The sequence below is a fragment of the Nannospalax galili genome, unplaced genomic scaffold, assembly GCF_000622305.1.
Source record: "Nannospalax galili isolate Female #2095 unplaced genomic scaffold, S.galili_v1.0 scaffold548, whole genome shotgun sequence".
NCBI lineage: Eukaryota > Metazoa > Chordata > Mammalia > Rodentia > Spalacidae > Nannospalax > Nannospalax galili.
The window spans coordinates 777,513-800,980 of record NW_008358999.1 but is presented as its reverse complement, the minus strand read 5'-3'; the positions used below and the strand labels follow the sequence as shown (position 1 = coordinate 800,980).

The window sequence follows — 23,468 nt, the reverse complement described above, 5'->3', positions numbered from 1 at the left end:
AATGGATGGGACTTTTCTGCTCTGTGTGTGTGTGTGTGTGTGTGTCTACATATGTGTGTTAATCTTTTTATGTTTGGCAGAGAGGAACGAAGAGGGTCCTATGACTACAACCAAGATCGGGCATACTATGAAAGTGTTCGTACTCCAGGCACATACCCTGAGGACTCCAGGAGGGACTACCCAGTGAGAGGGAGAGAGTTTTACTCAGAATGGGAAACATATCAAGGAGACTATTATGAGTCACGGTACTATGATGATCCTCGGGAATATAGAGATTATAGGAGTGACCCTTACGAACAAGACATTCGGGAATACAGCTACAGGCAGAGGGAACGAGAGAGAGAACGTGAAAGATTTGAATCTGAGAGGGACAGAGACCATGAGAGGAGACCCATTGAGCGAAGTCAGAGTCCAGTGCACTTGCGCCGTCCACAGAGTCCTGGGGCATCTCCTTCACAGTCAGAGAGGTTGCCAAGTGATCCTGAGAGGAGGCTGTACAGCCGCTCCTCAGAGCGAAGTGGGAGCTGCAGCTCACTGTCCCCTCCACGGTATGATAAACTGGACAAGGTTCGATTGGAGCGCTATACAAAAAATGAGAAGACAGATAAAGAACGAACTTTTGATCCCGAAAGAGTAGAGAAGGAGAGACGCTTAGTTCGGAAGGAAAAAGTGGAAAAGGAGAAATCTGACAAGCAGAAACGGAAAGGGAAGGTTCTTTCTCCTAGTTCTCAGTCTTCAGAAACAGAGCAGGAAAACGAGCGGGAGCAGAGCCCTGAGAAGTGCAGGAGTTCTAACAAGCCGAGCAGAGAGAAAGCTGACAAAGAAGGAATAGCCAGAAATCGCCTCGAGCTCATGCCTTGCGTGGTTTTGACTCGAGTAAAAGAAAAGGAGGGAAAGGTCATTGATCACCCCCCTCTGGAAAAACTGAAAGCCAGGCTTGATAATGACACTGGGAAGTGTTCTGTCCTGGAACACAAATTCCAGGCCTCTCAGCCTGAGCCTGCCAAATCGGACTCCTCCAAAGTGGACTCCACTAGAGGGAAAGTGCCGAGGGACAAGGCCTTATCAAGCCACACAGAGGTGAGCGATAAGGAAGGCAGGCCTAAACTCAGGAAGCACCTCAAGCCCGAGCAGACTGCCGAGGGGCTAAGTGCTCTGGATCTGGAGAAGTTAGAAGCCAGGAAAAGACGCTTTGCAGATTCCAGTCTGAAAGCAGAAAAGCAAAAACCAGAAGTCAAGAAAAGCAGTTCTGAGACAGAAGATGCTCGAGTGCTTTTAAAAAAGCAGCCTGACCCGTCATCGAGGGATGTTACTCTGCTGAGAGAAGGTGAATCTGAAAGAAAGCCTGTGAGAAAAGAAATTCTTAAAAGAGAATCTAAAAAAATCAAGCTGGACAGACTTAATACTGTTCCCAGCCCCAAAGACTGTCAAGAGCTTGTCAGTATCTCTCCTGGGTCTGGCTTGAGGCCCAGCTCAGAGCTACAAGCAAGACTGGGGGAACCAGTAGGTGAATCTGTGGAAAATCAAGACACTCAGTCAAAAAAAGCCATCCCCTTGAAACCTCAGCTCAAACAGCTGCAGCTCTTAGATGATCAAGGATCGGAAAAAGAGGATGTCAGGAAAAACTATTGCAGTCTTCGTGATGAAACACCTGACCGTAAATCAGGCCAGGAGAAGCCACATATAGTAAATGCTGAGGAAAAACTTGGCATTGACATTGACCACACACAGAGTTACCGGAAACAGATGGAGCAGAGTCGCAGAAAACAGCAGATGGAAATGGAAATAGCCAAGTCTGAGAAGTTTGGCAGTCCTAAAAAAGACGTAGATGAATATGAAAGGCGTAGCCTTGTTCATGAGGTAGGCAAACCTCCTCAAGATGTCACCGATGACTCACCTCCCAGCAAAAAGAAAAGGATGGATCACGTTGATTTTGATATCTGCACCAAAAGAGAGAGGAATTACAGGAGTTCACGTCAAGTCAGTGAAGAGTCTGAAAGGACTGGCTGTTCTCCCAGTGCACGTCATGGTTCCCTCCATGAAGACGATGATCCCCTAGGCTCCCCTAGGCTACTGTCAGTGAAAGGGTCTCCTAAAGTAGATGAGAAAGGTCTCCCCTATTCTAATGTAACGGTGAGAGAGGAGTCCTTAAAATTTAACCCTTATGATTCTAGCAGGAGAGAGCAAATGGCAGACATGGCCAAAATCAAACTATCTGTCTTGAGTTCTGAAGAGGAACTCAATCGTTGGGATTCTCAAATGAAACAAGACTCCAGCAGATTTGATGTGAGTTTCCCAAACAGCATAATTAAGAGAGACAGCCTGCGAAAGAGGTCTGTACGAGACCTGGAGCCTGGTGAGGTGCCCTCTGATTCTGATGAAGATGGGGAACATAGATCCCACTCACCTAGAGCCTCCACACTCTTTGAAAGTCCTCGGCTGTCTTTTTTATTGAGGGACAGAGAAGACAAACTACGTGAGCGAGATGAAAGACTCTCTAGTTCTTTAGAAAGAAATAAGTTTTATTCTTTTGCACTGGATAAGACAATCACACCAGACACAAAAGCTTTGCTTGAAAGAGCTAAATCCCTCTCTTCATCCCGTGAAGAAAATTGGTCCTTTCTGGACTGGGACTCCCGATTTGCTAATTTTCGAAACAACAAAGATAAAGAAAAGGTTGACTCTACCCCAAGACCTATTCCATCCTGGTACATGAAAAAGAAGAAAATTAGGACTGATTCAGAAGGGAAACTGGATGATAAAAAGGAGGATCATAAAGAAGAGGAGCAGGAAAGACAGGAGTTGTTTGCGTCTCGTTTTTTGCACAGTTCTATATTTGAGCAGGACTCTAAGCGACTGCAGCATCTAGAGAGGAAAGACGAGGACCCTGACTTCCCTTCCGGGAGGCTGTACGGAAGACAAGCGTCTGATGGAGCAAACAGCACGAGCGACCCAGTTCAGGAGCCGGTGGTTCTCTTCCACAGCAGATTCATGGAGCTCACACGAATGCAACAGAAGGAAAAGGAAAAAGACCAAAAATCCAAAGAGACTGAGAAGCAGGAAGACATAGAGACTCATCCCAAAGCCCCAGAACCTGTCACTGAGACTAAGGAGTTGGACCCCAAACCTCCAGTGTCTGTTGGGCCTCCTGTGACCACAGCTGTGACTCTAGAATCTGAGCCAGCAGCACCAGAGAAGACTAGTGAGAAAACAGGGGAGGTGCTTTCGCTGACAGAAGAGAAGACTGTGGAGCTAGCCACTGTCTTGGAAGAAGCAAAACCTGTATGTGAGCCGGCTCCTGTCGCTGTGGAACACTCTGAGCAGGTAGACATGCCCCCAGGAGTGGACACCAAGAAAGATGCTGCTGTGGTGCCTTCTGCTGAAGAAAGTTCAACCTCCGTCCCGCCCCCTTGTCTGGATGTCAAGCCTCCAACTCCTGGGGCCTCGTTTTCCCAAGTAGAAAGCAATATAGATGCAAAACCCAGCAGTCCCCAGCCACTTTCAAAAGCAATTCAGAAGTCTGAGGAGGCTGAAGAGCAGAAAGTGGAAAAGCCAGATCCAGCTGCTAATGTTGAACCTAGTGCAAACCAAAAGGCTGAAGTCACTCCTGAAATTCAGCCCCCAGCTTCTGAAGATGTAGAGGCCGACCCTCCAGTCACCACAAAAGATAAGAAGACAAACAAAAGTAAGCGCTCCAGGACCCCAGTGCAGGCAGCTGTAGCAGGTGTTGTGGAGAAGCCTGTCACCAGAAAGAGTGAGAGGATAGACCGGGAGAAGCTGAAGCGGTCCAGCTCTCCCCGGGGAGAAGCACAGAAGCTGTTAGAGCTGAAGATGGAGGCAGAGAAGATTACAAGGACAGCATCTGCCAACTCCCTTGGGGGTCCTGAGCACCCTGAGCACCCTGAGCCGAGCCTGCCTCTTAGCCGGACAAGGCGCAGAAATGTCAGGAGTGTTTATGCCACCATGGGTGACCATGGCAACCGCTCCCCAGCAAAAGAGCCTGCTGAGCAGCCAAGGGTGACCAGGAAGAGACTGGAGCGAGAGCAGCAGGAAACCGTGGCAGTTCCCACCACCCCTCGGCGGGGAAGGCCTCCGAAAACACGCCGGCGTGCTGATGAGGACGATGAGAATGAGTCTAAAGAGCCAGTGGAAACAGTCAGGCCAGCCGAGGGATGGAGGTCTCCAAGATCTCAAAAATCAGCAGCCACTGGTGGTTCCCAGGGGAAAAGAGGGAGAAATGAGCCAAAAGTTGATGTTGAGCGTCCTGAGGTGGCTGCCGCAGTGAGTCCCCAGGTGAACGTGAAAGAAAGTCACACGAAGTCCAAGGGTGATAAAGCAGCAGCAGCAGCAGCAGCAGCAGCAGCAGCAGCAGCAAGTGAACAGAAACGTGATAGGAAGGAGACCAGCACAGATAAAAGTGCACTCGAAACTCCTCCAGCTGAAGTGGAGAAAAAAACAGTTCCCGAAAAAACCTCCAAGTCAAAGAGAGGAAGATCTCGAAACACCAGGTCAGCAATGGATAGATCTGCACATCTGAAAAGCCTGGACACTGCCAGTTCCACCGTAACCACAGGGGCTGCAGGGCAGGTTGTGGACAGTGAAGCTGGGGTTGTGGCAATCTCCCCTGAGAAAAGTGAAAGTCCCCCAAAAGAGGGTAGTTCCTCATCCCAGCCGAAGAATGATCCAGTTGGTCCTGACAAAGAGCCAGAAAAGGAAGATGTGTCTGCCTCTAAGCTGACCCCAGAGGCCACACAACTAGCCAAGCAGATGGAGCTGGAGCAGGCTGTGGAGAACATCGCAAAGTTCACTGAGCCCTCCTCCAATGCTGCTTACAAGGGGGCAGGCAGTGGCACAGCTGAAGGCCTGGCCGCGGCGGAGAAAGATAAGCCTGCACATCAGGCAAGCGAGACCGAACTGGCTGCGGCCATTGGCTCTATCATCAATGACATTTCTGGAGAATCTGAAAACTTCTCTGCCCCTTCCTCTTTCCCTCCAGGATCTCAGACAGATCTACAGCCCCCAGAGGAAGGGTTGGAGCCAGAGACTAATGAGGCTGTGTCTGGAATCTTGGAGACAAAGACTGCTACAACAGAGTCTTCTGGGCCACCAGCCAGTGCCTCAGATCCCTCAGCAGGCCCTGTAGATACCAAGGAAGCCAGAGGGAACAGCAGTGAAACCTTTCACTCGGTTCAAGAAGCCAAAGGGTCTAAAGTGGAAGTTGCTCCTCCCCGTAAAGACAAAGGGCGCCAAAAGACAACACGGTCACGCCGAAAAAGGAATACAAACAAGAAAATGGTCGCTGTCACAGAGTCTCATGCTCCTGAGGCTGAGCAGGCTCAAAGCCAGAGCCCTGCTGCTAATGAGGAGACCATGGCAGTACCCCAAGAACCTCCCCAGGAAGAGAAGCAGAGTGAAGAGCCTCCTCCTACTCCTCCTCGGGTATGCACCTCTGACCCAAGCAAGACTCCACCTGCAGAGAGCTTGTCGCAAGAGAGCTGCATTGAAGAAAAGACCCCATCCAAAGCACCCACACTCCCAGACCTCCCACCTCTTTCCCAGCCAGCATCAGTGGATGATGAACCTCAAGCTAGGTTCAAGGTGCATTCAATCATTGAAAGTGATCCAGTGACCCCACCCAGTGACTCCAGCATACCTCCACCCACAATTCCTTTAGTGACTATAGCAAAGCTCCCACCCCCTGCCACTTCTGGGGGAGTTCCACATCAGAGTTCCCCTACTAAGGTGACAGAGTGGATCACGAGGCAGGAGGAACCACGGGCTCAGTCCACTCCATCTCCAGCTCTTCCCCCTGACACAAAGGCCTCTGATGTGGATACTAGTTCCAGTACCCTAAGGAAGATCCTCATGGACCCCAAGTATGTATCTGCCACAGGCATTACTTCCACTAGTGTTACCACAGCTATTGCAGAGCCTGTGAGTGCAGCCCCTTGCCTACATGAGGCACCACACCCTCCTGTTGAATCTAAACATCCATTAGAAGAAAAACCAACAGTTCCAGTAACAAATGCTTCTGATACCCATGCCTCAGAGATTCCGGTAGCTGTTGACAAAGAAAAGGTGGCTCCAGTCATTGCCCCTAAAATCACATCGGTTATTAGCCGAATGCCTGTCAGCATTGATTTAGAGAATTCACAGAAGATTACTTTGGCAAAACCAGCTCCTCAGACCCTGACTGGCCTGGTGAGTGCCCTAACTGGCCTTGTGAATGTCTCTCTGGTCCCAGTGAATGCCCTGAAGGGTCCTGTGAAAGGCTCAGTGGCCACCCTGAAAGGTTTGGTGAGCACCCCTGCTGGGCCTGTGAATGTCCTAAAGGGGCCTGTGAATGTGCTCACTGGGCCTGTGAATGTCCTCACCACTCCAGTGAATGCCACAGTGAGCACAGTGAATGCTGCCACGGTGGGCACGGTAAACGCTGCTGCAGGTACAGTGAATGCTGCCCCAGGTGCAGTGAATGCCACTGCAGGTGCAGTGACAGTCACAGCAGGTGCCATAACTGCTGCATCTGGTGGTATGACTGCCACGACTGGCACAGCAACCATGACAGGCACAGTGATCGCTCCATCGGCCAAGTGTAAACAGAGATCAAGCAGTAACGAAAACAGTCGTTTCCACCCTGGGTCCATGTCCGTGATTGATGACCGGCCTGCAGACACAGGCTCTGGTGCAGGGCTTCGTGTGAATACTTCAGAAGGGGTTGTGCTCCTGAGCTACTCGGGCCAGAAGACAGAAGGCCCACAGCGGATCAGTGCCAAGATCAGCCAGATCCCTCCGGCCAGTGCAATGGACATTGAATTTCAACAATCAGTATCTAAGTCCCAGGTCAAACCAGATTCTATTATACCATCACAATCTGCACCCAAAGGCCCTCAGACCCCCTCAGCCTTTGCAAACGTGGCCACCCATTCCACCCTGGTACTGACTGCCCAGACGTACAATGCTTCTCCTGTTATCTCATCTGTGAAGGCAGATCGTCCATCTTTGGAGAAGCCTGAGCCCATTCACCTCTCTGTGTCCACTCCTGTCACTCAGGGTGGCACAGTGAAGGTTCTCACCCAGGGCATTAATACACCTCCAGTGCTGGTCCACAACCAGCTGGTCCTCACCCCAAGCATAGTCACCACTAACAAGAAACTTGCTGACCCTGTCACTCTCAAAATAGAGACCAAGGTCCTTCAACCCGCCAACCTGGGGTCCACTCTCACTCCCCACCACCCTCCCGCTCTGCCCAGCAAACTGCCTACAGAAGTGAACCATGTCCCGTCAGTACCCAGTAGTCCAGCAGATCGGACCATCTCCCATTTGGCAGCTACAAAGCCAGACACACATTCTCCTCGACCCAGTGGGCCTACAGCATCCCCGTTCCCAAGAGCATGCCATCCCAGCAGCACCACATCCACAGCACTCTCCACCAATGCCACAGTCATGCTGGCTGCAGGCATTCCCGTGCCCCAGTTTATCTCCAGCATACACCCAGAGCAGTCTGTCATCATGCCACCTCACAGCATCACCCAGACTGTGTCCCTTGGCCATCTGTCCCAAGGTGAGGTGAGAATGAACACGCCCACACTGCCCAGCATCACCTATAGCATCCGGCCAGAGACACTACACTCTCCTCGGGCCCCCCTGCAACCCCAACAAATAGAGGCAAGGGCCCCACAGCGTGTGGGTACACCCCAGCCAGTCACAGCCAGTGTGCCTGCTCTGGCCTCCCAGCACCCTTCTGAGGAAGAAGTGCACTACCACCTCCCCGTTGCTCGAGCTGCAGCTCCTGTACAGTCAGAGGTGCTGGTCATGCAATCTGAGTATCGGCTCCACCCATACACTGTGCCCCGGGATGTGAGGATCATGGTGCACCCCCATGTGACAGCTGTCAGTGAACAGCCCAGGGCCACAGAGGGAGTAGTGAAGGTACCACCAGCCAGCAAGGCCCCTCAGCAGCTGGTGAAAGAAGCTGTCAAGACTTCAGATGCCAAAGTTGTCCCTGCCGCCGCCCCTGCTGCCCCTGCTGCTGCTCCTGCCCCTGCCCCTGCCCCACCCCCTCCCCCTCATGGTGAAGCACGAATCCTCACAGTCACCCCCAGCAACCAACTTCAGGGCCTGCCTCTAACCCCACCTGTGGTTGTGACCCATGGAGTACAGATCGTGCACTCCAGTGGTGAACTGTTCCAAGAATACAGATATGGTGACATCCGTACCTACCATGCTCCAGCCCAGCTCACACATACTCAGTTTCCTATTACCTCTTCCATCGGCCTGCCCTCCAGGACCAAGACTTCTGCCCAGGTGAGGAAGCCAGGTTTCTCCCCTACCAATTGGGTGTGTTCTTGGGAGGAGGTGCTCTGTGATAGCAATGGGTTAGAGAGTTGGCTGGGCATTGTAATGGCTCAATGAGTAAAGGTGCTGGCTGCTGCCTGTGCAAGCCTGAGTTCAATCCCTGAAATCCAAGCAAAGTTGGAAGGCATGAGAACTGACTCCACAAAGTTGCCCTCTGACCTCTGTACACACACCATGGTACCCATCCCCCTACCCCCCAAATCATGCACTTACATATACAATAAGTGTTTTTAAAAAATTGGCCTTGAACAAGGACAGTGGGCAGGGTACAGACAAACTAGCCAGACCTTCCCTAAAGAGGCTAACCTTGGAGGTGTGAAGAGGGGCTTCTGTATTCAAAGGGCTCCTGCCTGCAGGGTGAAGAGGGAGATGGTAGGTGACCTCTTGCTTGAGAAACTGCTTATGTTCCCTCCATGGGCTTGACTGCTTGAAGCACCATACAGTTGTCTCTACCTGGGTCCGCTGGGTTCTTGATTGGGGGCAGGGGCTTTACACAGGCAATTCTAACTGTCCCTTTGCCTTCCTAACTCTAGGGCCCTCCTGAAGGTGAACCCTTGCAGTCCACTCAGCCTGCACAGTCTGCCCCGCCTGCACAACCTGTGCAGTCCACACAGCCTGCCCCAGCTACACCATCCTGCCAGCCCTCCCAACTCAGCCAGCCTGCCCAGCCACCTACTAGCAAGATGCCTCAGGTCTCCCAAGAGGCAAAGGGGACCCAGACAGGAGTGGAGCAGCCTCGCCTCCCAGCTGTCCCTGCAAACAGGCCACCTGAGCCCCATGCTCAGGTTCAGAGGGCACAGGTGGAAACAGGCCAGCCAGCCCACCCCTCCCCTGTGTCTGTCTCCGTGAAGCCTGACCTCCCAGCCCCTCTTCCCTCTCAGGCTGCCCCAAAGCAGCCGTTGTTTGTCCCTGCAACCTCAGGCCCAAGCACCCCACCAGTACTGGCTCTTCCGCATGCTGATGCCCAGCCAGCCCCCAAACAAGATGCTTCTCCACACCTGACTTGCCAGAGACCTGTGGATATGGTCCAACTTCTGAAGGTAAGATGATGGTCAGAGGCTGTTACTTCGTCCCTAACTTGTTCAGTTCTAAATGTCATCACATTCCCCAGTTGATGTTGACTAACGAGGTGCTAGGGATGTACCATGATCTCAGTTTTGCTGTTTCCTTGTAAGCAGAAGTATCCCATCGTGTGGCAGGGCCTATTGGCCCTCAAGAATGACACGGCTGCTGTGCAGCTCCACTTTGTCTCTGGCAACAATGTCCTGGCCCATCGGTCCCTGCCTCTCTCTGAAGGAGGACCCCCACTGAGGATCGCCCAAAGGATGCGGCTGGAGGCCTCACAACTGGAAGGGGTTGCCCGGAGGATGACGGTAAGACTTGTGGGCCCCAAGTGAGCACCTTACTCAATTCACAGGGAGGGGAAGGTGTAGGTGGGTTCACCAACCTGTCTCCTGGCATGGGACACAGTAATGGTACTCTTGAGGTTGATGATGAAAGACATTCTCTAATTCAACAAGAGAAATACCTCTAGACCCAGAAATAAGGCTTGTTTTCTTCTAACAAATGTTAGTGTGGTCTTACAGAGCCATGTTGGAGGTAGAGTTTTCTTGGACATGCACTATTAGCCAGGGAGATCCCTGACCACTTGACCCCTGCTTCAGGTGGAAACAGATTACTGTCTGTTGCTGGCTCTGCCCTGTGGTCGTGACCAAGAGGACGTGGTGAGCCAGACCGAATCCCTCAAGGCTGCCTTCATCACTTACCTGCAGGCCAAGCAGGCGGCAGGGATCATCAACGTTCCCAATCCTGGCTCCAATCAGGTTGGTCTGTCATCCCATCCCCATCCCACATTTTTGCAGATAGGTGGGGCCAGTTTAGGGCAGGAGGGCCGACTAGTCTGGTGGCATGGGTATTTCAAGTACCAACTAAGTCCCCTAGGGGGAATTCCCAGAGGAGGTGAGCAAAAGGGCATTTTTAGTGAGGCTGCAAGCACCATGAGCACAACCACCATGGCAATCCCTAAGAAGCCGCAGAGAACAGCTGGGAGGGGATGGTGTTGACCCGGAAGACACAGAGGTTCTAGTAATGTGAGACTAGTACCCTGACACCATGGGTTTCATGGGTGGCCTGGCTCTGAGCATAGGGCCTCATGGCCTGCCTGATACAAGTACAGTGGGGAGGGTGAAGTGCAGGCAGCGGGTTCCACTTTCTCTCTCTCCTCCAGCCTGCCTATGTGCTGCAGATCTTCCCACCCTGTGAGTTCTCAGAGAGCCACCTCTCCCGTCTGGCCCCTGATCTCCTAGCCAGCGTTTCCAACATCTCTCCCCACCTCATGATTGTCATTGCCTCTGTGTGAGGCTCTCAGTGGTTGCCACCTCAGTGTAGTTTCCTGAGGCTCTGCTGCAAAAAATGAACACAGGACAGAACCGTGGACACCCAGCCAGCCAGAGGGGAAGCTGCTGAGGGGCAGACTGCCAGATGCCAGCCGGCCTCCCTTGCCCTCGAGCTGCCCTCACTCTCGCACCTGCCCAGCTCCGTGGGACAGACCTCCTCTGGGCGGTGGTGCTGCTGCCTAGTATGTTTACATGAAATTTTCGCCCAGGACAGACCACCGACCCATGGACTCAGACACCTTAGGAGCTGGGATTCTCTCCTCTTTTTGGAGAAAAGGAACAGAGCAGTGGAATTCCTGTTTTTGTTACGAAACAAAACAGAACTGCCTTTGCACTAAATTAGTGACTTGGACTTTTGCACAGTGAAGACAGGCTGTGATAGAATACGCTGGACATTCTGGTGTAGTGAACACACCGTGGACTCAATGCAGGACTTGGGACTTCTGCTGAAACCTTGGGGTCAAGGAACATTTCATGTTTTTTTTTTTTTGCCCCACCTCTCACTTCATCGGACCTGTCACCTTTCTTAATTCTGCCGTCTTTGACTCACCGGATGTACAGTTTACAATTAAGAGCAAACAGGATTTTCTTTCTTGGTGGGATATGCAGAAATGGGATGTGTGTATATATAAATATATAATATATATAAATATATATAATACTGACTTAAATCAAATTTCCCTGACATACATTTTTTTTAATCTGTGCCAAAAATGTGTTTTCAAAGAAAATCTTATTTTCATACTCAGACTTTGTACCGTCACTCATTTGTATAAGTGCGCTTCGTTACAGCACGGGTCCTGCTCCTGCAACATGGAAGTGTCACACATCACAAGTAAAAAAAGACCTGGCCAATCCCTCTTCCTGTGACCTGGACCTCTCCCGACTTCCTAATACTTATTAATTTATGAAACTTTTTCTCAGCGCAGTTTTGTTTTGTGTGTCCATTGGATTACAAACTTTATTAAAAAATACAAAACACCTCAAGTGTGAATGTGATTGTTGCTTGAGTGGGAATCAAAGGGTCCTTTGCTGCCATGTGGTCTTCCCCAAAGAGCATTTTACCTTGTACGTGAGATTTTTTTTTTTTGTCTCCCTATAGCTCCAGCTGGCCTTGAACTCAGAGAGATCCATCTGCCTCTGCTCTGCCTCCCAAGTGCTGGGATTGGAGTGTACCACCATGCCTGTATGTGATTTTTTTTTTTTTCTTTTAAAGCACAAATGCTGAACTTTAATGTTTTTCAGTGTTGTAGATACCTGTGAAACCTCAAAGTCCTGTTTCCTAGGCAACACAGAAGGCACTTCAGATTGATACATAATGAAGCCCTTCTTTTCCCCCAACCCCTTGCATCTTCTGCTCTGGGTGCATGCCTGGCCCTCTCCTTTCCGAAGGGCACTGTGCTGTCCTATAGAGGCAAGGGCGGGGCCTTGGGTTCCTGGGGCTGTTGATTCTGTACCTGCTTCCACAGAGGAAGCTGTGGTACTAGATCTGGGGGACATGGACATGGGGACTACAAAGTTGCCTCGTGCCATTCAATAAACCTGTGTACAAGAGGACAGCTGCTGGGGACATGTCATCTAGAGCTGTAGACGAGAAAGGTGGGCAGCCCCTGTGCCATGTGATCCCACCTAGCACTGCTCCTAGCTGCTGCTTTCCTGTCTCTTGGTGCCAGCCTGGTGGCAGATTCCAGCCAGCCAGTGTCCCACAGCATGGCACTGGCTTGGCCTCAGTACTCCAGCAAGGTCACTGGTGGAGCAGGTAAGAAGCCTTAGTGTTTCTTCAAACCCCAGGTAACGAGAACCCAGCCAGTAGTCAGTTGGCCACAGCAGATGTGAAACCACTGAGGCTTGAGGCCTTCAAGTTGGGCTCTCGGTTGCCTGGTTCTCGTCTGCCCCACTGCTCCATTCTCCACAGGAGTTGCAGCAGGACTTTCCCAGGCAGCCTCCTCCCTGGATTAGGTATAACCTGTAGCATTAGCCATAGGGGTGGCAGCTCCCCACCCAAACCCCACAGGTATCTATCTACAGGCATCATTAGAAAATAGCAAATTTATTCTCTCTAGGGAACAGGGCAAGGAGCACCTTTCTCAGTTCTAGGGTGCCATCCATCCTTAAATAAACAGTCAGAAGGGCCACCTGCTCACTCGGCAGGCGGTGGGCATTCAGGAGCTGTGGGTGGGGTCTCTGCCAGTGCAGGCTGACCTTCGGCCCCATCCCGAGGGCGGAAGACCAGCTCCCCAGCCTGCAGCACCTGCCCGGCTGGCCATGTGCTGCCTGGCCCATATTGCTGGTAGAAGTCCGCATCAGTCTGGAACATGACCAGTGCCTGGGCTGTGTGGATCCGAACATGCTGGGCCAGGCTGTTGGCATCCAAGAACTTGTCTCCACAGGAGTCACAAGCATAGAGGATGTGGGTGTTGGGGTCTGTGGGGTGGAAACTGTGGTCAGGATAGAAAAGACCTCGGGTCCACCAGTATTTAATGCCCCAGGTGGCCCCTCTCACCTTCTTCTTGCACCTGCTTGACAGCCTTGCTGATCTCGGCTTTAAGGACTTCTGTCTCATCAGCAGTTACTGCGGCCCCTACTGGTACCACTGTGGGCAGAATCAGGAGGGCCTGAGGCAAAAGCCACAGGGACCTACCCCATTGCCGCCACCGATGTAAGGTGCCTGTGGTTACCCTCTGCTGCCCATGGCCCACACCTGTGAGCTGAGTGACAGCCGTTGCTGCCAGTGCCTCAGTGGCCAGCGTGACCATGTCATCTACAGTGACCACGCTGACCTCACCACCTTCTTCTGGCTCCAGGATCTTGATACCCGCTTTGCCCTGGTGCACAGTCTTCACGTGGGAACGCAGGTTGTCCACCCGGTTGAAGCCACGACCACACTTGTCACACAGGTAAGGCTTCTCTCCTGGTGGGGAGGCAAGGTTTGCTCCTGCCTTGGAGGAGGAGGGGCAGCCCGGGTGGGGGGTGGGAGGACCTCTGGGCTCCCACTTACCCAAAAACCCCATCTTCTCTGGTTCTCTGAGGTAGCCACCAGAGCTGACAGATGCCTCTGGTGATACCCACCCCTCTCTCTTGAGGCAGGTGGGAATCCACATTTGTATTGAACTACCTTCAAGGGCCCCCAAATTCAGGTGTGGCACCCAAGGCTTCCCACTGTCCTGCCAACCCCTCTTCTGTAAGCTGGACTAGGAAGGGGTGTGCACAGACAGGTGGCATTTGCTCACCAGTGTGGATAATGATGTGCTTGGACAGGTCCCCCACATTCACGAAGGCCTTGCTACACACGCTGCACTTGTGGGGTCGGATGTTGTCATGATGGCGGATGTGATTGGCCAACTGGCTGGATTGGACAAACCTACAGGACCATAGATGGGGTGCTCACAGTGACCCACAGGAGCCTAGTCTGGAGGGTGCAGGAACTCCCCACCTCATCTAGGTTAACCCTGGGACAAGCCTGGGGCTCTAGGTCTCATGGCACCCTGGGGGCAGGGCAGGGCAGCACCTCTTGCCACAGCGCTCGCAGACGTAGGGCTTCTCCCCTGTGTGCTGACGCACGTGGGCGATGAGGGAACTGGCTTGTGTGAAGGCCTTGCCGCACATCACACACTGGCAGGGCTTCTCACCTGAGGACAGAGGCAGAAGGCACTGGCACCCATTCTGCTCCCCGTGCTCCTTCCCCAATCCCACAGGGCCTTCTCACCCACCCGTGTGGATCCGTACGTGCCGCTGCAGCGCGCCGGGGTCAGCAAACTGCCGCTGGCAGTGGATGCACACGTAGGGCTTCTCCCCACTGTGGATACGCAGGTGTCGCTTGAGGTTCCCTGTTGGGAGATGCAGGGTAAGCCGTGTGCTGCACTGGGAGGAGGCCAAGGTGCAGAGGTGAGGGCAGCCAGGGTACTCTGGGCCTACCTGAGGTGGTGAACTGCTTCCCGCACTCTCGACACTTAAGGGGCCCATCAGCAATGTGGATCTTCAAGTGGGCCTTCAAGTTCCCCACCTGTGCCCAGACAGGGGCTCAGAAAGGTCGACTTGCTTCTCCCCAACCCTCCAGCCAGGAAATGGACTCTCAGATCTTCCAGGGGGCTGTGGCTGGTTCCATCCCTCCTTGAGGCCCAGGGAATGCTCCAGGTCCCAGCAGTGGAAGGAAAGACTACCCCAGCCAGTTCTTCCTAAGTCAACCTGCCCTTCTGGGTGCCTGGGCAGAACAAGTGGTGGGAGCACATCCCTAGGAGAGTCCCTGTCCACAGACAGTGGCTGCTCTGTGCTAACCCTGGGGAACCACCAGCAGGGGCTCCTCCAGCTCTGGCTCAGGGAGGGGTGCACACCTGGTTGAACTTCTTATCGCAGTGTGGGCACTTGTGCTCCTTGTCGGTGTCATGAGTCTCCAGGTGGCGCATCTTGGACGTAGGGTCAGAGAAGGAACGGCCACAGTAGTCGCACTGGTAAGGCTTCTCGCCACTGTGCACTAGCTGGTGGCGCTTGAGGTTGCCAGAAGTGGTGAAGAGCTTGCCACAGTCACCACAGCGGTAGCGAGCCTCTCCTGAGTGCCTCTTCTTGTGCAGGTTCAGCAGACTGATAAGCCTGTAGCTCTTGCCGCACTCCTCACACCCATAGGGCTTCAGTGGGCTGTGGGTCAGAAGGCAGCAAGTTACAGGATGGGGCACTTGCAGAGTCCCAGAGAGACACCCAGCCTGGCGGAGGCAAGGTGGGTACCTGTGTGTCTTCTCATGGGCCTTGCATGCTGCGGGGTCTGAGAAGGCCTTGCTGCACTCCCGGCACGAAAAGGGTTTCTCACCCGTGTGGATGCGGATGTGCCGTTTGAAGTTCCCCGTGTGTGTGAACTCCTTCCCACAGTCCTGCAGGTGCATCAGGAAGGGGGTGCATGAGGTGCTGCAGAGGCCCTGGAGGCACAGGGCTGGCACCGCCCACGGCCCCGCACCTCACACTTGTGGATGATGGAGCCATAAGCCTTGGACTCTGTGCGATCCCCGTAGGTGCCTGAGCGCAGGCTCCGGGCCTCCATGCCAAGCTCCTGCCCAGAGTCTGTGCCCACAGACTCTTCGTTCTCCTCAGGGGGCTCCCCGTTCTGATGTATCCCTTCTTCCTTGACCAGGGCAGGCCCTGTGCCCTCCTCCTCTTGTTCCTCTTCTCCTTTGCTGGCTGGTTCCACTTCCATTTCTGTGAAGAGAAGGTCAGGCCCTGAGCTACTTAGGCTGGATTCAGAGAACCTTTTGGGTCTGGCCTAGCTCCCTCCCCACTGCACAAGCCCCTTTCTTTAGGGAACAGTCCCTAGTATTAATGTGACCCACGAATTTGCTACTTGGAGGATGTGGGTTCGTGGGGCCTCAGTCAGCTGCGATGGGCACTCTCAAGTCAACAAATACTTGTTAGGGTGGCTGTTGGGCAACATGGCACAGCCCACGCAATGCCCAGAGCTGGGCAGAGGCAGAAGCTCAGGGGCTATGTCAAGATGCCTCCAGGCTAACAGAAACCTGGCCAGGATGTGTAACCGAGACTCATGAGTGTTCACGACATGAGGGGCACAGAGTTCCCAGGAATGATAGGTCCAAGCAGGACAAGCTAGAGATGGAAGTAGAGATGGTCCAAAAGGGCAGTGGAAGATGGGCCAGGCCCTGTGAGTGTACAGGAAGTCAGCCTGGCTGGGTGGAGGGGCACCTTGCTCTGAGCTCTCTGACAAGGCCTCAGCCTCTGCAGCAGCCATGCCGCTTGTAGGGTCTGGCTTGAGCTCCACAGGTGGAGGCTCCCGGGGGGCATCAGCCTTCTCTGTCTGCTCTGCACCTGGAGAGGAATGAGAGGCTGGATTGGGACTCTGTTCAGAGGCCGGAACAGACATTGCAAAGCAAACCCTGGGTCTGACTGAGCCAGCTAGGACCCATGGCACCTACCTCCCTGCCTTAGGCCCTCACTACCCTGGGGATCGGGCTGATGGCAGGTAATGGGCAGGACCAACTTCCTGCTGTCCATCACCTCCCCCCAGGTAGCCAGTCTATGGCCCCTAGATCACAACTCACCACTGGCCGTACTCTCGGCCTGGCCACCCCGCTCCTCTTTGAGCTCCCTGCCTGGGCCTGTGAGCGGACTGCTTCTCACTTGATCCAGCCTGCTCAGGGTGGGGGCAGTGGTCTTCTCTTCTTTGGCTCTTTTGTCCCCTCCTGGAGATGGAACAGGACAGACCTGCCGTTTTGCACCAAGTGCCCACCAATGAGGAATGAGGTGGCCCCAAACATGCTAGCTCTTGAGTCCTCCCTGGGGAGGCAGCTAAGTGGTTCACTGGTTTGTGCATTGAACACATCATCCCTAGGGCACTGACGTCACACCCACTGTACCTGGCACTGGTGGCACCACCACAGTGACAGACCTCAAATGTGCAGCAAGACACGGGTGTATGTCAGTGCTTAGAAGGAGGGGAGCACTGTCCTCTAAAAGCCAACAGCGAAGAGCCTGGCCCATAATGTGTGTCTGAGGGCTTCTGAGAAAGTCAGGAGTGGAAGGAGCACTGAGAGGACAGCTGCAGATTCAGGAGTGAGCTCTGCTCTCATGCACCTCCAGTAGCCCAGGCTGACTCCTACCCTAGGCTGCTCAAGGGTGGAAAGGGACAGGCACAGGGACCCTGTTCATGAGTGACTGACTGACAGTGGCAGCAGGGCATTTGAGGAATCTGAGATGACCTAGAGAGTCAAATCCATCAGAAGCCAAGTTCTCCAGCCACCTCTCAGCAGCTCGCCACCAATCTTACCTTCCACAGCTGAGGCCTCTGTATTTTCCCCAGTGCTGGTGGCTGGTTCAGTGAGTGACTTGAGTGCATGGCAGGCTGTGATGATGTCCTGCATCTGGAGGAAGCTGGCCACCGCCAGCACATCATCCACATTCTCAGGACTAAGACTCAGCTTGGCAGTATACATGAATTCCAACACCTGCCCCAGGCCTGTCAAGGTCAGGACAGCCATCACAGACCCACTTCAGGGCCTGCCACTGGCAGTCTGCTGGTCCCTCACCCAGTGGTGGCATCAAGGAGTTTTAGAAGGTTAAGTGGTAAATCTCCACTGACTGTCTGCTGGGCTGGGATAAGGGCAGACAGCCTCCAAAAGGACACATGGGGCTGGAGGGCATCAACACCTCCTGTCCCAAGGACAGGGTAGCAATGCCTACTCTGTACACCCTTGACCAGGCTACTACATGTCACCACCAGAGGATACTCCAGCCCACTGTGTCAACATGGTCCCCTTCAGGGCTCTGTCGCTAACTCTTACCTAACCTCCAAACACCTGATCTCTGTGGGTCTCAATTTCCAGATCTACAGAATGAGTAAATACCTAGTCCCAACCATCTCAAAGCTGGTCATACAACTCTAGGTTGGGAGTATAAATCCAGGGCCAGGCCATTCCTTCCTTACTTAATTCCCCAGCTTACCCCAAGCCTGTGCCCTAGCTACCTCTTCATCACTCCTGACATCCTAAGCTGTCAGCTCTATGACTGGTCACAAGAGTCAGAAGAGTCTAGAGCCAGCCCCACTCTTGACAAGGCTTGTCCAATGTTTGCTGTGGCCCAGAGCTTACTATGAGCCCTTCCCACGAGCTCCTCCTTACCACTCCTGCTCAAAGGAGGCTCCAAAAGTTGGTAGGAGCTCAGTATCCAGAGGATCAAATCTCAACGCTGGGGTGGGCCACAGCCTAATGACTCTGCCCTAAGAGAGCCATGCATGCTATGGGGCCTCAGCTTCCAGCCTCAGCAAGCCTGCCCTGGCCCCAACAGGGTACCTGCCGCATTACTGATGTCCAGGTGCACCACGTCCTTCTGGTCCACGAAGAGCATCTTGAAGTACTCGCTGCAAGCTGCCAGCACCGCCTTGTGGGCCTTAAAATCAATGCCGTCCACCACAAATGTGCAGTCACACAGAAGCCCCAGTTGCCGCTGCTGATTCAGCTGCTCCAAGACATGCTGGCTGTGCTGGGGGAAATCCATGGCTGCAGAAAGCCAGACAGCCTTCTGTCAGTACAGAGAAAGGACGCCAGCCTGGTTCAGATAAGTCACATAAGGGAAAGGCATTTCTACCACAAAAGGACAGATGACTCCAGACTTGCTGGAAGCCACAGTGGCCCAGCGTCGGCCCCTGGAGTGCTGGGCTTACTGGAGGGCATGTTCTCCAAACCAACACCTATCATGGTAGAATACCTTGTATTTTGCCCCCGAAGCAGTGCACAAGTCAGGTAGGGATGCTCAAGTCAAAAAAGCAAACAAATGGAAACTAATGATTTCTGTCTCGCAAAGAGGGAGGGCCAGTTTAACATGTCTGAGGAACATACCACGGACTTTTAAGACTTTTTGTTTTATGACATTTTGTTCTCTCACAGACGGGACATGAGGAAGACGACAGGCGGCTCTTTCAACTCAGAACTCAGTTCCTCGCTTGTGGCTTCCTTGTCCTCACAAAGACAGGCTGTTTGGGGGTAGGAATCTTTCTCTCTCCTCTTCCCCATTCCTCCCTTGCTTGGTCCCTCCCCCTCTCTCTGCCTTGCCTCCCTTGGACTCACAGGCTCAGGGGGCTGCATAAAGCTGGGAAGTCCCCTACCTCCAGAAACCTCTGACGGGAGACTATCCCAGGAGAAACAAGAAACTGCAATCCTGACCAAAAGCTGCTGGTCTGGCCCAATTCTCTGCAAGGGCCTCATTTAATGCCTGGAAATCACACAGCTGTCTCAAGGGAGTGTGCTCAGAGAAATCCCCAGTCTGGTGCCCAGTTATGAGCCGCAGAGATCATGACTAAACATCCAGACCAGCACCTGCCTGCCCTGCACCACTGCAGAGTCCTCCTCAAGACCATCAATTTTCTAGGGAGAATAAGCAGGGTTTTTTTTCTAGAAAGAACCCCATAGGCCTGGTATGGTGGCACATTCCTTTAGTCCAAGCACTTGGGAGACAGAGGCAGGCAGTGAGTTCAAGGCCAGCCAGGGCTACACAGTGAAGACTCTGCCTCAAAAACAAACAAACAAAACAAAAACACCAAACCAACAAAAAACAGTAATAAAGAAACAAACAAAACCCCAAACCATTTCAAAATGTTTCCAAATAAAAACTAGTACCCAGTGAGACCACACTGCATAGATTAATCAGCCTGCTGTGGTGCTGGATCCAAAACCTCAACAGTGGCAATTTGCTAGCTGCTCCAGAATCGGGTTTAGACCTCTTTGCAGCCCTACTATCCCTGGGCAGCGACACTCTGGGACACTACTGATTCTGGCAGCTCTGGTTGCTTCTGTTCCATCAGCACCCTGGGCTGAGTCATGACTGTGACCATGTAGAGTTAGCTGGCTAAGGTGAGCCACCGAAGCCATGCCCCTCACACCAGCAGATGGCAGGTCTGCAGGCATGACTTTTATTGCCCTGTGATAAAACTTTAAAGTTAGGGGTATAGGAGCTGGAGAGATGGCTTGGCTGTTAAAAGCAAGCCACTGCACAGGCAACCTGCAGAGCTCTAGGAAGGGGAATCACTGAGGGTGCTGGTCACTAAACATGGGTGGTTTTCTATAGAGCAAGGAATGCCAGAAACATGGTGAGATGATGAAGAAAAGGGAATGGTGAGCCAGGAGCTGCAAGAGGACCATCCTCCCTGCATGGAGGAAGGGCACCAGGGCTGAGCCTCGGGCAGGTTCTGCATCTGCCCTCGACACCTAGATCTAGTCGACTAAACCCGGAGGTGTACACTTTCATATGGGGACACTCCGAAGTTCAAAATTTTTAATAAAAAAACAAGGTATGGTTGATCCAGTCATGGCAAAAAGTGGCCACTCTCAGGGCTGTGCTTGAGGCTCTGGGAAGTGCACGGCAGGATGGTGTGCTTCAGCAAAGCTAGAAGCACCACACTAGTGTACATGGGTGGGACCCAGGAGAGCTGGCAGGCCATGAGAGCTGGACTCCTCGGGTCCAAACCATTCTGGATCTGAGGGCAGAGCACACTCTGGTCACTTACAAACTTAGAGTGTTGCCACTTGGACCCAAGTTTCTTGCTGCTGCCTCAGAGACTCCCTCCCTGACTAGGAAGGGATTCTGGAGGCCTGAATCAGGGTCAGCCCCTGGTCCTATGGTAGGGGTAGGGTTTCATGCATTCTTTACAGAATTAAGTTACTGTCACATCACCATCACACAGGCAGGAGCCCTGTGCACCTGGCATATCCTCAGCACTCAAAGATGCAGGTTCTAAGTTCTTCTTTTTTTTAAATTTTATTTTTATTTCATGTGTATGAGTATACTGCCTGCATGTATGTGAGCGCACCCATGTTTTGCAATGCCTCAGAGGTCAGAAGAGGGTGTTGGATTTCCCTGGAACTGGAGTTAAGGACAGTTTGTAGCTACCATGTGGGTGCTGGGAATCGAACCTGGGTCCTCTGCAAGAGCAGTCAGTGCTCTTAACCACTGAGCCATCTCTTCTTTTTGAGGCCAAAGACCTTATCAGATGAATTGTACGTGCCTTTTACACTGGGTACTCTGGATGGTGACTTGACCCTGGTATGAAGTCACAATCATAAACCATTATTCCTTCAAAATGCAATCTGGATCATTCCCACAACACAATTAGCAAGAGAAGAGGTAGGGAACGAGGGGAGGAGGGAGCACTGAGCAGAGCACCACTGAGAGTCATTTTTCTCTGCTGGGAAGCACTTTACATTGAACAACTGTACTGTTAAACCCCAGGGTGCTTCTCGGTGAAGCCAAGTGCCTGCTGGAAGCACCAGGAGGGAGCACTATGCTACATAGCTCAGTCCCAGAGTCAAATGGGCTCCTGTTGCATACTGAAACATGACCCAAGTTATTAGCAGGCACCTTAGACCAGGAAATGACTGGCAAGTCCAAGGAGACACTGAGTTTTGTTAGCCATTAACAGTCTCTGGCTCCCAGAACAGGCCACAGCCAGCTCCAGCCTCCAAAGATGTCACCTCTGGGTGTCGACTGCCCACCTTTCCTTATCATCTGGAAACACAAGTGACTTAACAGATGTATACTCAGGCCAAGGAAATGGGCTTCACCCTAGGACACCTTGCACCCTGAAAGCTACACACCCAACCCTACCACCAACCTGTCTCTTCTAGTACAACCTGGAAGACAAGTTATGACTGGCCGGCCAGCCCTGCCTGCAGTCCTCCTTGCCCAGCAGGTATGCTCCTTGGAGACTGCATTTCTTCAACTTTTAGCACTTTCTGCAGATAAACGTGTATCTATATCTGTGTGTACATATATACATACATACACACACACACAAATATATATATAATCTATTTGGAAGTGGGGGCTCAAACTCAGGGCCATGCACATACTTGGTAAATAACAGAGCTGCATCCCCAGTTCTCCTCTTAAAGTCAATAAACATGCAAATCTGACTTGGCTTCTTAGAATCACCTCAAATTCTGACAGTAGTGTCTACCTGACCTCGAGAATCCGAGTTCCGATAAATATTTCTGTATTTCTACCATCCCTGAATTGACACTCTGTGTTATTAAAAAGCAAATTCTTTTTTTTTTTTTCCTGCCTTTTTGAGATGGTCTCCCTGAAGCTCCAGCTGGCCTGGAACTCACAATAGAGATAAGGCTGGCCTCGAACTCAGAGATCCATCTGCTTCTGCCTCCCAAGTGCTGGGACTAAAGGCGTGCGCCACTACATCCAGCTAAAAATCAAATTCTTTTCCTCATTTTTTCTTGATCCAGCAGGCTGTCCTTGAACTTGAAACCCTCCTACCTCTACCTCCTGAGTGCTGGGATCACAAGTGTGCACCACCAGGTCTGGCTTTCTGTTTTGCATGCTTGCTTGCCGGGGGGGTGGGGGGGTGGTGAGGGGGGGGATGCAACACAAAAGCCCAGACCAGATGCTGGTACCTTTTGTTTTGTTGTATGGAGCATGGGCTGACTTTGAACTTGTAATGTAACTGAGGATGACCTTGACCACCTGATTCTCCTGCTTCCACCTCCCAAATGCTGGGATCACAGGCACGCGCCACTACACAGAGCAGAAGCCAGCCTTTGATATTGTATTTCCCATTCTCTAAAAGTTGAGAGACACTTCTTTATAAATTACCCAGTCTGTGGTAATCCCGGTTACAGCAACACAGAACACACAAAGACTGTAAGCATTTGAGAAACAATTCCATATACCTGGATGGGAAGTCTCACCAGTATGTAGATCAGCAGGATACAGTTACTGCCCTCTGACGTCTCAGCTCATAAATTAGGACCAGGTTTAGAGGAAAGTACAGTGAGTTTCACAAACATTTAATGAATACCTCTCTGTGCTCATCTGAGGTAGTGCCCTACAGCTTTGAGCCTAATGAGGAAGACAGGTAATAAACTGATAGAGTACATAATGCCAGGTACTAAGTGCTGTGCAACACACTAAAGCAAGCTGAGGAAAGAGAGGGGAAGAGCTACTTGATACTCTAGAAAGGGAACAAGGGGAACCTCTTGGTGGGGAAGCTACATCACTGTAAGCCAGGGATCATTACAAACCCCCAGGAAAGAGCAGATGCCAAAGCCCTGATAGGAACAAGACCTTTCCTTTTTTTTTTTTTTAAACTCCAACCCCAAGACCTTTCTTTCAAAAGGGCCTATGCATCTGGAGAGCAGGTGGCTGAGCAGTAGCAGCAGAGGCTGAGTCTCTCACAGTCTCGGCGGCATCCTAGACTTCAGTTTCTCCCCCCTCCCTCCC

At 52.3% G+C, this 23,468-nt stretch overlaps 2 protein-coding genes across 6 annotated transcripts in view; one reads left to right on the top strand and one right to left on the bottom strand.

The window, feature by feature from the left end:
- Spen (spen family transcriptional repressor) overlaps positions 1 to 11,732 on the top strand; it is a 76,185-nt gene extending 64,453 nt beyond the window's left edge. For both annotated transcript variants that reach the window (XM_008822660.3, XM_029558407.1), the window contains 5 exons: positions 81 to 8,304; positions 8,889 to 9,395; positions 9,534 to 9,728; positions 10,020 to 10,178; positions 10,583 to 11,732. In XM_008822660.3, the coding sequence (XP_008820882.1) occupies positions 81 to 8,304; positions 8,889 to 9,395; positions 9,534 to 9,728; positions 10,020 to 10,178; positions 10,583 to 10,714 (9,217 nt within the window). In that variant the 3' untranslated portion in view covers positions 10,715 to 11,732. The remainder of the gene's footprint in view (positions 1 to 80; positions 8,305 to 8,888; positions 9,396 to 9,533; positions 9,729 to 10,019; positions 10,179 to 10,582) is intronic.
- A 1,049-nt stretch (positions 11,733 to 12,781) lies between these two features.
- The window catches only part of Zbtb17 (zinc finger and BTB domain containing 17), a 26,024-nt gene continuing 15,337 nt past the window's right edge, over positions 12,782 to 23,468 (bottom strand). For 2 of the 4 annotated variants that reach the window (XM_029558408.1, XM_008822658.3), the window contains 14 exons: positions 18,536 to 18,742; positions 17,515 to 17,703; positions 16,790 to 16,930; positions 16,434 to 16,556; positions 15,697 to 15,935; positions 15,471 to 15,613; positions 15,083 to 15,383; positions 14,667 to 14,754; positions 14,462 to 14,578; positions 14,260 to 14,380; positions 13,982 to 14,112; positions 13,453 to 13,662; positions 13,255 to 13,344; positions 12,782 to 13,175 (listed from right to left, as the gene is read on the bottom strand). In XM_029558408.1, coding sequence (XP_029414268.1) covers positions 12,892 to 13,175; positions 13,255 to 13,344; positions 13,453 to 13,662; positions 13,982 to 14,112; positions 14,260 to 14,380; positions 14,462 to 14,578; positions 14,667 to 14,754; positions 15,083 to 15,383; positions 15,471 to 15,613; positions 15,697 to 15,935; positions 16,434 to 16,556; positions 16,790 to 16,930; positions 17,515 to 17,703; positions 18,536 to 18,740 — 2,382 coding nt within the window. In that variant the 5' untranslated portion in view covers positions 18,741 to 18,742 and the 3' untranslated portion in view covers positions 12,782 to 12,891. The remainder of the gene's footprint in view (positions 13,176 to 13,254; positions 13,345 to 13,452; positions 13,663 to 13,981; positions 14,113 to 14,259; positions 14,381 to 14,461; positions 14,579 to 14,666; positions 14,755 to 15,082; positions 15,384 to 15,470; positions 15,614 to 15,696; positions 15,936 to 16,433; positions 16,557 to 16,789; positions 16,931 to 17,514; positions 17,704 to 18,535; positions 18,743 to 23,468) is intronic. The other 2 variants (XM_029558409.1, XM_017795488.2) reach the window with 2 other exon arrangements.